General features: G+C 33.0%; 2 protein-coding genes across 2 annotated transcripts; both read left to right on the top strand.

Moving 5' to 3' along the window:
• The first annotated feature begins 2,586 nt into the window (after positions 1-2,586).
• Positions 2,587-5,383, top strand: LOC123261394. Its single transcript, XM_044722988.1, has 3 exons — positions 2,587-2,710; positions 2,928-2,984; positions 3,531-5,383. Exons 1-3 carry the CDS (start codon positions 2,587-2,589, stop codon positions 5,381-5,383), a joined length of 2,034 nt encoding a protein of 677 aa, XP_044578923.1.
• Positions 5,384-10,997: 5,614 nt separating this feature from the next.
• On the top strand, positions 10,998-12,392 carry LOC123261395. Its single transcript, XM_044722989.1, has 4 exons — positions 10,998-11,112; positions 11,187-11,719; positions 11,795-11,972; positions 12,080-12,392. The coding sequence occupies exons 1-4, from the start codon at positions 10,998-11,000 to the stop codon at positions 12,214-12,216; spliced, it is 963 nt and encodes a 320-aa protein (XP_044578924.1). The 3' UTR covers positions 12,217-12,392.
• Positions 12,393-12,754: the final 362 nt, after the last annotated feature.

The raw sequence follows: 12,754 nt of genomic DNA on the forward strand, positions 1-12,754 counted from the left end.
TAGTTCAGACAGTCTAAGAGCGTGAGAGTCCGTTGGACAGCGCGACTTAGATAGAAACTGCGGTATAGACGCTCCATAAGAGGGTACCGTCAGGATTAAGAATTTTGATAGAGCGTGAGGGTCCGGTGGACAGCGTGACTTAGTTAGAAACTGCAGTATAGACGCTCCATATGAGGGTACTGTAGGATTAAAAATTTTTGTTAATTTTAAGAAGTTCTGGTCAGCCGTTAGTTAGGCTGTTAGTTTTAAGAGGTCCTGGTCAGCCGTTAGTTAGACTGTAGTCTTAAGTTGTTAATTGTACCCTGGCGGATTCGTGGTCACGGTAAAATGATCGTGAAACGACGGTGAATGTACCATAAATTCACAGTGTCGACAAATGATCGTCGAATGACCGTCACTTGACTATCGAACGGCCGTCATTTGACAGTGAACGACGAGTATCATTGTGAAAGTTTTTCACTGTTACTTTATGATTTTTATTCTGTATAGTTATCATACTTCACTATTCGAAAAACCAAATTTTTACTTGACCGAATTTTTTACTAGTCAACAATGAAAAAGTGCTGATTATATTTTTTTTTTTTTATTACATTAAAAATACTCAAAGTGTATAAAAAGATAAGTAAATGAGAAATTTTCAGTAACTAATCGGGATGAAAAATTAAAAAAAAAATATTAAATTATTGTAATTCTGTTTATTATTGAGATATTTTTTTTTTAACAATTCAATTTTTAGCAATTTCTTTTCCAGATCTTTTTTTATACAGTTAATAATTTCACCATAATTTCGAAATTAAGAATTTCGTAATCATCAAAAATTTGAATCATTTATTACGATTATTATTTTGAAGTCATGGAAAAAATATAACTTTATTTAAGCTATTTTTATCTGTGCAATGAAAAAAAAAATGACTTGGTTTTGACACCTTATGATGTGACTGAATCTAATGTTTCGTGCAGTGTCTTAGATAGCCTAGCTGGTAGAGTCTTGGGCGCGCGACCAGATGAATCGGGTTCGAGTCTCGGTCTAGACTGTCCGCAAATTTTTTTTTATTTTATTGTCCGTGATAGTAGCGTAAAATCACCGTATTTGGACAGTATATTGAGCGTACAGTGTCGGTCATAACGTCGTAGATTCACTTGCGTATGCACCGTAAATATTCAATAAATTTATAGTAGATATCGTTCACAACGGTATCCGATGCTGACTGACAGATCACTCGGTAAGAACGAACTTTATACGGTGAAACGACCGTGAAACAACCGTCATTCGACCGTGCTTTCACCGTGTCGCCGAAACCGCCAGGGTAGTGTGAGTGCGTGAGTGATCACCATTTGTTATTTTATATAGTTAATAAATATCAATATATTGTTAAATAAAAATTTATTTCTTTCAGATCACCTTCCTCCACTCTCTCACCCTGTAGATTATAAGCTCAGCTCTGGTTTCCGGTTCCAGGAACCGAGATACAAAATCCTGGTGGCGCCCTTGTTAATTTAGAATCATTTTTGTTAGGTATTGTTATATTTTATTAAATTAATTAAGGGGCCAATGAGCGGAAAAAACAACCCGTTACAATTACTTTATGATTTTTATTCTGTATAGTTATCATACTTCACTCTTCGAAAAACCAAATTTTTACTTGACTTCTCCGATTTTTTACCTAAGTAAAAATAGATCATCGATCGATCGTCTGTCATTTGACAGTCATTCGAAAACGTATAGGGGAGAGTGGGGTAATCGCGGACGCGGGGTAATCCCGGACACCACGATTTCAGTACCTTAGGAAAAAAAAAAATGTTTTTTTTTGTCATGGAATTGTAGGTTAATGTATACGGAGTGTCAGGCAATAAGTCAGCTGCGCAGGTTCTACATTTTATTCAAGGTAAATATTATTTAATATTTTCATCATTTTGCATGTAATATTTGTTATGTATATATTCGTTAAATTCTCGCTACACATAAATGACATAATTATAATTTATTTACGGTGTGTTAAGTAGAATTTAAGAAAAAAATTTCTGTCACAAATACTTATTTTTGTTTATTTCTAACCTCAAAAAAAATTAAGTTTTTATTTTTGAAGTGAAACTTCTTTAGAATCGTTGTGATTTCAAACCGGATGCAACGAAAAAACGACAGGTAAGAGACACAAATACAAAAATGTGTAGGATGAAGCCAGGGGAAAGAATGAGACAGAAATATACATACAATTTGTATATTATCGGTCTCTCCTCTTTGTGCCATACTTCGTAGCGTCCCCACTCCCGTCTTCTAAGCATAGTCGCCTGTAATTTGTGAGCCAGAGCGAGAGAGCAGATGTCAGTGTGTATGTATATTGCACACTGTTTAATACGTGCTTGTATTTGAGCATTTAACGTGTGTAGTGCATGTGAAAACTACGTGAGCTTACTGTACACTGTATGCGGCTGCGTATTACAGCGTTTTAGTAAGATAGCGTGGTGTGTTATTATTTAACTGTTTGTGAGTATTTTTATATCTTGTACTAAATAATAAATTTTATAAAATGCCGAAAACTAATGCCGAAATGTGTCGTCAATATCGACGCAAAAAATGAAATTAAAATGAAAAAATTCAGCAAAAGTTCAACAGAACGTAGTCGCGAGTTTCGTGCACGTAAAAAACAATTATTGAACAATCAAAATAGATGTTCAGATATAAGTGTCAATGTGACTGATGTAATAAATGGTAAGTGTAAATATTTTTTAATCCTGTTTTAAGTATAAACTAATATATCAATGTTTTTCAATCAATAAATTTGATTTTTATTTTAAACTGATCATGGATTATATATATATATAAATATATATATATATATATATATATATATATATATATATATATATATATATATATAACCTCAATACATCATGTGTCTAACCTTATTTATTTTTTTCTGTTTTAGACCACTCTCAGCAACAAAATAGTGTTCCAACGGGATATAATTTAGTAAATAATGATTGTAAGTACTAATAATTAATACTAACTTTCATCATTTAATGTTAAATAATTTAAAGAAATTTTTCAATTTAATAATAATTTTAATGAAAAAACTTAAAAATTTAATTTAAAAACATGTACCTAATTTACAATTCATGATTTAAAATATTAAAAAAAATTTAATTTAATTTAAACTTATATTCAATAATTCAATAATTCTTAAATTAACAAAATGATTTAATATTTAGATTTATAGGAAAAAAAAAACAATTTTAAGACGGATGAATATTTTTGAATGGTAAAATAAATTGTAAAAAAATTCAAAATTAAAATGATATTAAAAAAAAATAATTTAATTTTAAACTAAAGAGTGGATAATTTTTAAATGGTACATATAATTTAATAACCATATTTGAAAATAATCATTATCTTAAAATGAGTTTTTAAAATTAATTTTATATACATTTTTCGAATTTACGATGTAAAAAATTTTAGTTTTTTAAGGAATTGATTCTCAATACACAGTCGATAGATAACTCGTTACATACTTTGAATTGTTTTTTTTCAGATAACCCTCCAGTAGATGTACAGCCAGAAATTCCATACTCACGGTTTCGTCGAAATAAGTTTGCTCATAAAGAATTTAACGACAAGTTTTTAAACAATATGTTTGGTCATAAGTGCTCCGTTTGTGATCGATTGTGGTTTAAGTTAGATTTAAAATCACCACGTGCTGAAGATGAACAATTATTAAGGGTAATAGTTGAAAATTACAATACAGTTGAAGATATTTTACTGTGCAACACGTGTTACCAAGCAATTGGGAGGAAAGTGATTCCTATAATGTCTACTTATAACGGTTTTAAATATGAAAAAATACCTGAGGTTTTACCACCGCTTGACTTAATTTCGGAAAGACTTGTCTCACCACGAGTTCCATTTATGCAAATTCGACGGTTACGACATGTTCATGGGAAATATGGAATTTATGGACAAATCATTAATGTACCAGTCGAGGTAAACAATATGGTAAAACTCTTACCCCGTAATGTCGATGATGATTACTGTATTAACGTACACATTAAAAGAAAAATAATACATAGATCAAGCTATTTAATGGGACTAGTTAATAAAAGGACAATTCGTGCATGGCTTCAGTATTTGCTTCAAACTCCACTTTATTTATTTTACGATATTAAAATTGATGAAAGCTTCTTCAACAATAATAGTAATAATGAAATCGATCTAGAAGAAATGAGTGAAGATATACCGGTCGAAGAGAGTCTAACAGCACAACAGAAAACTCTACTTTGGAATGAAGATATGTATTTACGGATCGCTCCTGGAGAATATAATATTCCCAAAAGTATAATTTTTGATGAACATGCCGAAGAACTTTCTTTCCCATCGATTTATTTGGGTCATTTCCGAAAATTCAGAGAGGGAGTAAATGCAACACCGTTCGCAATAGCAACTAGCGAATTACGAAGATCAGATCGGCGTGGAGTTACTCCACATCATTTATTATATCTAGCAATGAAAATTATGAGGTTAAGAGTTCGTGACTCGCTTACGATTGCATTTAAACATGTGGGAAAAAATACTAATATTACACGGCAGCAAGTTGAGTCAGCTGACTACATTAATAATTGTATCGAAAGTAATTTAGCTTTTCTGCGCTCAATACCAAATTCAGTATGGTATTGGAGCGATCGAAAAAGAGATCTTTTTGCGATGATTCGGCAACTAGGAAAACCTACGATGTTTCTTACTTTGAGTGCCAATGAAATCGGATGGACCAATTTAATACAATTATTGTACAAATTAAAAAATAACGGTACTGAAATTTCAGCTGAACAAGCTGCGTCACTGGATTACATATCTAAGACTACACTAGTGAATGAAGATGCTGTGACCTGTGCTATCTATTTTAATAAAATAGTCAATATATTGATAACTATTCTCCAATCAAAGAAGAACAGCCCATTTGGAAATTATTATGTTGTCGACTATTTTAAACGAATTGAATTTCAGCATCGTGGTAGTCCTCATGCACATATTTTATTGTGGCTGAATGACGCTCCATCAAATCCTCTTGGTACAAACTATCAAGATACTGTAATGATGATTGATCAATTGATATCAATTTCTTCATCAGAAGCTTCTGGACATATTCGCTTGCAAAGTCACAAACATACCTTTACCTGTTATAAAAAAGTACATGCCAATCAACCTCAGAAATGCCGATTTGATGCTCCATTTATGCCATGTAAATCCACTACAATATTAAAACCAATGCAGAAAGATCATCCAGGATATGCTGATTACGCTAAGCGGTATAAACAAATACAAATTAATCTTGAGAACAATGATTACGAGAATATTGAAATGTTTTTATGCACAAAATCATATAACTTCTGATAATGATTATTTTCATATTCTTGAAGCTGGAATTACCAGACCTAAAAGTATTTTTGAAGCGACAACCTAAAGAAAAATGGCACAACCCTTTCAATCCTTTTATTCTCAATGTCTTACAATCAAATACAGATATGCAATTTATTATCGAAGAATACTCATGTGCAGCGTATGTTGTTGAATATGTCAATAAAACTAATAGGGGTATAAGTAATTTACAAAGACAAATTCATGAAATCATGGATGAAAACCCTGAGTTTGATATAGTAGAAATAACTAGAAAAATGAGTGTTAATATGCTCAACACCGTTGAATTAACAAGCCAGGAAGCAGCGTGGTACCTTCTTCGTGAACCTATGTCTAGAAGTTCAGTCTCCATAGTTTATATTCCCACCGTTTGGCCTATTGAACGACAGCGTATTAGACGAACACAAAAAGAATTAGATGAATTAAATATCGATGAAGATTCAACAAGTATTTGGAAGGAAAACTGGTTTGATAAATACGAGAAGCGGCCACAAGAAATGGAAGAATTATCACTTGCACAATTCGTTGCTAATTTTACTAAAAATTCGCAAGGTGATTATATTCGTCGAAAGCAACAACGCATCATTCGTTATAGGAATTATGACATAGCCTCAGATATAAATGAGTATAAAAAGAGAAATGGTGACTTTGCATATCCCATTTCGGAATGAAGAATTCGAGATTCTTGAAGAGATGAAATTTATTAGATTTACGACGAAAATGAAAATCAAATTCTGGAGCGACGTAAAGAGTTTGAATCTGACTTAGACATTAATAAAACTATAGAGCTATGCCGAAAACTATGTCGCGAAAATGAAGAAGCAGACGATGACGATGAGATTCATCATATTGCCACTAGATTTCCAGAAATTAATCCATTCCAAACGCTATATGACAATCCGAATTCGGATGTAAACAGTGATTTACGTCTCGCAACCCTAAATAAACTTGGTGCCATTGCAAAACGGAAAGAAAATTTAATGCCTAACGACCAATATTATGAGCTGATGAAAATGGCAAACCAAAAACAAAAGGAACTTTTGATGCACGTCATTTACAATCTTCAGTTGGAAGATCCTCCTCCGCTGCAAATATTTTTACAGGACCAGCTGGATGTGGTAAAACATTTGTTATTAAATTATTAATGGAAATTTATAATCGATATTCTGAAAGTGATGGGTTTTGTAATGCTTATATCGCTTGTGCTTCTACTGGTAAAGCTGCTGTGGCTATCAATGGGACAACAGTACACACTGCACTGAAGATAAGTCTTTCAAAGTTGCTTCCTTTATCAATTGAAGTAGCCCAACAATATAGATCACTTTTTAAATATGTTCGTGTATTGATTATCGATGAAATTAGTATGATTGGAGCCGAGTTGTTGTCCCAAATAGATTCAAGGTTAAAGCAAATCACCGGTAATTTTGAAGTCCATTTTGGTGGATTAGATATAATTTTGATTGGTGATCTACGTCAACTACCGCCAGTTCGTGCTACCCCAATTTACAAACAAATAAAACGACAAATAGCAGGTTCAACACTATGGCGAGGGTTGAAATTTTTCGAACTAAACGAAGTTATGCGACAAGCTAATCAAAGTTTTGCAACAATATTAACAAAAATTGGTAATGGACAGTTGTTAGATCAGGAAGAGCTAGATTTAATTGAGTCACGGATTTACTCTGAAGAAGAAGCTGAGAGACTTTGTCCAGACGGTATACGATTGTTTTTAATAATCATTCAGTTGCTGAATACAACAATAAAATTTTGAATTCTATAGAAGAAAAAGTGAATTCAGAGGCAACTGATATATATATTGGATGTAGAAATGTTGAAAATCAAACTTCTATGCGTCAAAATTACATAAAATGTCAACTATTGATACAGGAGGTTTGCCATATCAAATTACATTGGTTTTGAACAAACCATACATGATAACAACTAACATCGATGTATCAGATGGATTAGCAAATGGTGCGACGGGAAAATTAATTTTCATTGAATATAATGACAAAGGAGAGATAGGTCGTTTATGGCTAGAATTTCCAGAATCTCCAAAAATCGGAGAAAAATTGAGAAGAAAGGCAGCGGCATCAATTCAAAAAAATAATCTTCATCCACTGGCAGTACCAATAGATCGCAGAACATCATCTATACCACTAGTACCTAATAAAACCGTTATTGTAAAACGTAATCATTTCCCATTAGTCTCTGCATGTGCAATGACGATTCACAAGTCCCAGGGAGCTACTTTTGGTGAGATTGTATATGAATATGATAAATCACATGTTCAACAACTCCTGTACGTCGCATTATCACGAGTTACATCAATAAACGGCTTATATCTCGTTTCAAAAAAAATGATAAAAAATTTTACCATGGCCGAAGAGCGTCAGTATCTACAATTGATCTACAACATGAATTTCGAAGGCTGAACTTGAATCGACTTGAGACAATTACAAATGTTTTATATGATTTCTTAAATAAAAGAAAAGGGATGTCACTGTTTACCTTTAACTGTCAAAGCTTACGAGCTCATGTACAAGATCTGCAACATGACAATATAGTGTCATCGTCAAATTTTTTAATTCTTTCGGAGACATGGATGAATAATGAAGATATTGTAGACATTCCAAATTTTAATATTGTTGTTAATTACAAAGACCACGTACGAGGGCAGGCGGAGTAGCAATTTATCACAACGTAAATGATGGAGCCCGTGTTGTTACGCCACAAATGGATCTCAATGCACAACAGCTAGAATCATTGTCTGTTCAGCTTTCGAAAGTTGGAGAAATATGTGCCTGTGAGAGCAGAAATGACCAAGGAGATTTAATTTTGATCGTAGCAATTTACATCTTTCCCAACCAATCAATAAAATCAGTTATTGAATTTATACATGAAAATTTGATCAAATATACCCCAGAGGTATCGCGAATTCTCAAAAAGAATTATGATAAAATTCCGATGATTTTAAGTGGGGATTTTAACATAAATTTTGCATCAGATACAGCGCTTCCTTTGATTGAGTTTCTCGATACAACATTTTATTTAAAAATGTGTAACAATCGCACTCAATCAACTACAAGATCAAAAACGGTAATAGATGCAGTGTTCCAAAGATATATCAACCAAATTGAAACTAAAATATTTGTATCGTATTTTAGTTATCATAAGCCTCTTGTATCATTTGTTGAAACTGAAAATATGGAACTTGAGTAATAGATTATGTAACATATGTTAAATAAAATATAAAATATCTTTTAAAATTAATCAAAATACTTTCATTTTTGAACAATTAAACTTTGTAATTATCCTACCCTTGTTATAAATATTCATCTCATTCTTTTGTCGATTCACTGAAGTTTCACTTCTATCGTGTGTGAATCGCACACACACCTTTTTTTTTAATGTTGTGGGGTAATGGCGGACGAATTGAGTGGGATAATCTCGGACGTTCGCAATTGCCCCACATCGATAGTCATACTGTACAATTTTTAATTTAATTTTGCTTTTTTTCAGATGGCTCGAAAATATAAAAAGAAAGTTGAAAAAAAATATGATTTAAACAATTTGGAACGTGCAATAAGAGATGTAAAAAGTAAACAATTGACTATAGGAAAAGCAGCTAAAAATTATTCTATACCAAAGTCAACTATATATGATCATTTAAAAAAAGAAGTTTTAGTTCAGCCAAAAAGTGGAAGAAAATCTGTATTTTCTGAAGCTCAAGAAAAAGAATTAGCTCAGCATATTATCAAATGCAGTAAACTATTCTATGGATTGACTATTGAAGCTGTACGGAAGACTGCTTATCAGTTTGCAGAAAAAAATAAATTAAATCACAAATCTAATAAGAACTCTCAAATGGCAGGTAAAGACTGGTATTATGGATTTATCAAAAGACACCCTGAAATTTCATTGAGAAAACCAGAAGCTACTTCCTTAAATAGAATAACTGCTTTTAATCCAGAAGAACTATCAATATTTTTTGATAATTTAAAAACTTTACTAGACTGCCATCATTTCAACGCCGATAGTATGTACAACGTTGACGAAATGGGTATCACAAATGTTCAAAGAAATTCTAAAATCTTAGCTCCTAAAGGTGAAAAACAAGTGGGTGAGGCTACAAGTGGAGAAAGAGGAGCTACTACAACCGTTGTATGCTCATTTAGTGCTTCGGGAAAATACATTCCTCCGTACTTTATTTTTAAAAGGAAGCGCATGAATGCTAATTTATTGCGAGGAGGAGACAGTAATATGGTTGCAACAGTTAGTGACTCTGGTTGGATCAACGAAAATTTATTTGTTGAGTGGCTACACCATTTTATTTCACATGCTAAACCAACGCCTGACAAACCTGTACTATTGATTTTAGATAATCATGAAAGTCACATCAGTCTTGAATCTTTTTTATTATGTCGTCAGCATGAAATAATTTTGCTTTCACTTCCACCACATACTTCCCATCGTCTGCAACCATTAGATTTGACATTTTTTGGTCCTTTAAAAAGAGCATATTATCGACAATGTGATTTATATATGGCTGAACATGTAGGAAGAAGAATTACACAATACGAAGTTGTTGAATTGTTCACCAGAGCATATAATAATGTCACTAATATAAAAAAAGCAGTTAATGGATTTAAAGCAGCAGGTATACATCCAATTAACCATGAAAAATTTGAAGAACTTTTTAAAATTTCAACATCTGTAGAACCTGAGTCTATACCTTCTGAAAACTTATCAGAAGTTGCACAACCTACCCTAGTAGGAAAAAAAAAAATTGATAACGGGGACAGTGTTGGCACGATATTGGGCTGCCCAGCCCTGGCTTACTCGGTCTGGCCCTAGACTCGCCCGATACTTCCTGACAAAATCTTGGTTTGCCAGCCTAGGACCTAGATCATGCCAAAGCTTGTCAACCAAGTCTTGGTTTTCCAGCCTAGGACCGAAATCATGCCAAAGCTTATCAACCAAGTCTTGGTTTGCCAGCCTAGGAACGAGATCATGCCAAAGCTTGTCAACCAAGTCTTGGTTTGCCTGCCTAGGACCGAGATCATGCCAAAGCTTGTCAACCAAGTCTTGGTTTGCCTGCCTAGGACCGAGATCATGCCAAAGCTTATCAACCAAGTCTTGGTTTGCCAGCCTAGGAACGAGATCATGCCAAAGCTTGTCAACCAAGTCTTGGTTTGCCAGCCTAGGAACGAGATCATGCCAAAGCTTGTCAACCAAGTCTTGGTTTGCCTGCCTAGGACCGAGATCATGCCAAAGCTTGTCAACCAAGTCTTGGTTTGCCTGCCTAGGACCGAGATCATGCCAAAGCTTGTCAACCAAGTCTTGGTTTGCCTGCCTAGGACCGAGATCATGCCAAAGCTTGTCAACCAAGTCTTGGTTTTCCAGCCTAGGACCGAGATCATGCCAAAGCTTGTCAACCAAGTCTTGGTTTGCCTGCCTTGGTTTGCCTGCGTCGTGCGATGAAACAGCGGTTTACGCTGTTGTAGAGTTTCTGGGGTCTGATCAAGTAAAATCAGTTGATCTAGTTTTAGATTCATGGATTTTTAAAGATAAGAACAATAAAACATTAATGTGTTATTATCCATATCGAAAAGATCACTCCAAAGTCCGAAACTGGGTCAAACAGAATAAACCGTATAGTGCAATTTGGCCAACGTATCCAATACGAATTCTCTCAACGACTGGTAAAAAATTTTTTTATTTCTTTTAATGTTCAAATTTTTAACATTAGATATTTATAAAGCAATTTTTTTAATAGAGGACTTTAACCAAGGAGAAAGAAGATTGAAAAAATCCTTTACGTCTGCCTCTATCGAAACATCAGATTCAGAAAAAAGAAAAAAAAAGAAACTTGATTCTAAAGCAGACTCGAGCTCTATTAAGTTATCATTAGCTGACGTGACACCGTTGCCAAAATCACAAACAGGCACAAGTATTTCTGAAACAACAGACAAAAGTACGCTGAGTAGCGGTAGATCATCTATGCTCGAGGAAGATTCAAGAGATGATGGTTTTACTGAGCCTCGTGGATGTGACGAATCCTATTATATTATAAACGAACTTAAAAAATATGTTGTCTCGGAGTTTGAGGGCATGAAAAAGAGTTTAATATACGAAATTAAAAAGCAATTCACTCGAATGATGGAAACAGTAGAAATTGAAAATGCAAAAAAAAGTGTTGACGATAGTCCATGGAAAATCATTGAATCTCAATTTCCATGTGAATCAACAGACCAATTCGTGGAGTTAGAGACAGCTTTAGTAGAGAATCAAGTTAAGCAAGATGCTTTGGTAAGTGTATCTTTTTGGTGAATAAGTTACTTTGATTATTAATAAATAAACAAATAATTAATTTTTGATCCACAGAAACAAATATATCACCTATTGACTGTAGGATCGAACGACTTTAAAAGAGATGTTCAAACGATTATTGGTAAATTAATCAGCAAAGTTGTTCAGCTAGATTACAGCGGTACTGGAAGGAAAATCAAAGGCGTCGGGAAGAAAAGTTTTCAAGATACTCAATCGTACAAGTGTATGAGTGGTGAGTTGATTCGAAATTCTTTGAATACTTACTGTAAAAGATTTTGAAATTTTTTGAAGCTATTTTTTTAATTTATTTTTTAATTAAATTGATTTGTTTTGTTACAGAATTTCTCCAGGAAAAGTATAAAAACAGCTCGGTGAAGCTGACTATTTTGACTGCAACAAGCCATTACTTATCCGGTGCTGGAGACCGAGAAGGAGGAAAGAGGAAGAGGCTCTTGACTGACATAGGTGATTTATAAGCTATGGTGGAAATTGGTTCAATTTTTATACGGAATTTACTTGACTGTTTAATTTAAGTAATTTAATTAATCAAAAAAAGTCACTATTGTTAATAATTAGCTCGTCGTTTAATACGGAATTTACTTGAATGTTTAAATAATGATCGATAATGGCACAACAAGTAAAAAATTCTTGCACATTTCAGTGCTTAGTAGTTTATTGAATTTCATCTAATGAATTTTATTTATTCAAGTAATTTAATTAACTTATTTATTTTTATAAATTTAAATATGAAATGGACCATTTGTCGCGACGGCCTAGATAAAAAAGTCACTATTGTTAATAATTAGCTCGTAATTTAATACAATCACAAATATTATGATATTTTAATGTGATATAAGTGTTTGAACTCTTGATTTTCTAATACCAAAGATTGATGACATTTAATCAAGAGTTTTTTATATAAAATATTATGAATTATTTTGTACTAAACGAATTTGTTTTAAGCACTAAAACTTGTATATTAGAATACGTAATAATGAAAATAAAATTTAATAA

The sequence above is a fragment of the Cotesia glomerata genome, linkage group LG3 (assembly GCF_020080835.1).
Source record: "Cotesia glomerata isolate CgM1 linkage group LG3, MPM_Cglom_v2.3, whole genome shotgun sequence".
Taxonomy (NCBI): Eukaryota; Metazoa; Arthropoda; class Insecta; order Hymenoptera; family Braconidae; genus Cotesia; species Cotesia glomerata.

Excerpts from the sequence above, each read along its gene's own strand:
- LOC123261395 (XM_044722989.1), top strand. The coding sequence starts at position 10,998 with ATGTGTTATTATCCATATCGAAAAGATCACTCCAAAGTCCGAAACTGG. Across the intron at positions 11,720-11,794 it reads AAGTTAAGCAAGATGCTTTG|AAACAAATATATCACCTATT; the intron begins GTAAGTGTATCT and ends TTTGATCCACAG. Across the intron at positions 11,973-12,079 it reads ATCGTACAAGTGTATGAGTG|AATTTCTCCAGGAAAAGTAT; the intron begins GTGAGTTGATTC and ends GTTTTGTTACAG.
- LOC123261394 (XM_044722988.1), top strand. The coding sequence starts at position 2,587 with ATGAAAAAATTCAGCAAAAGTTCAACAGAACGTAGTCGCGAGTTTCGT. Across the intron at positions 2,711-2,927 it reads TGTGACTGATGTAATAAATG|ACCACTCTCAGCAACAAAAT; the intron begins GTAAGTGTAAAT and ends TTTCTGTTTTAG. Across the intron at positions 2,985-3,530 it reads TAATTTAGTAAATAATGATT|ATAACCCTCCAGTAGATGTA; the intron begins GTAAGTACTAAT and ends GTTTTTTTTCAG.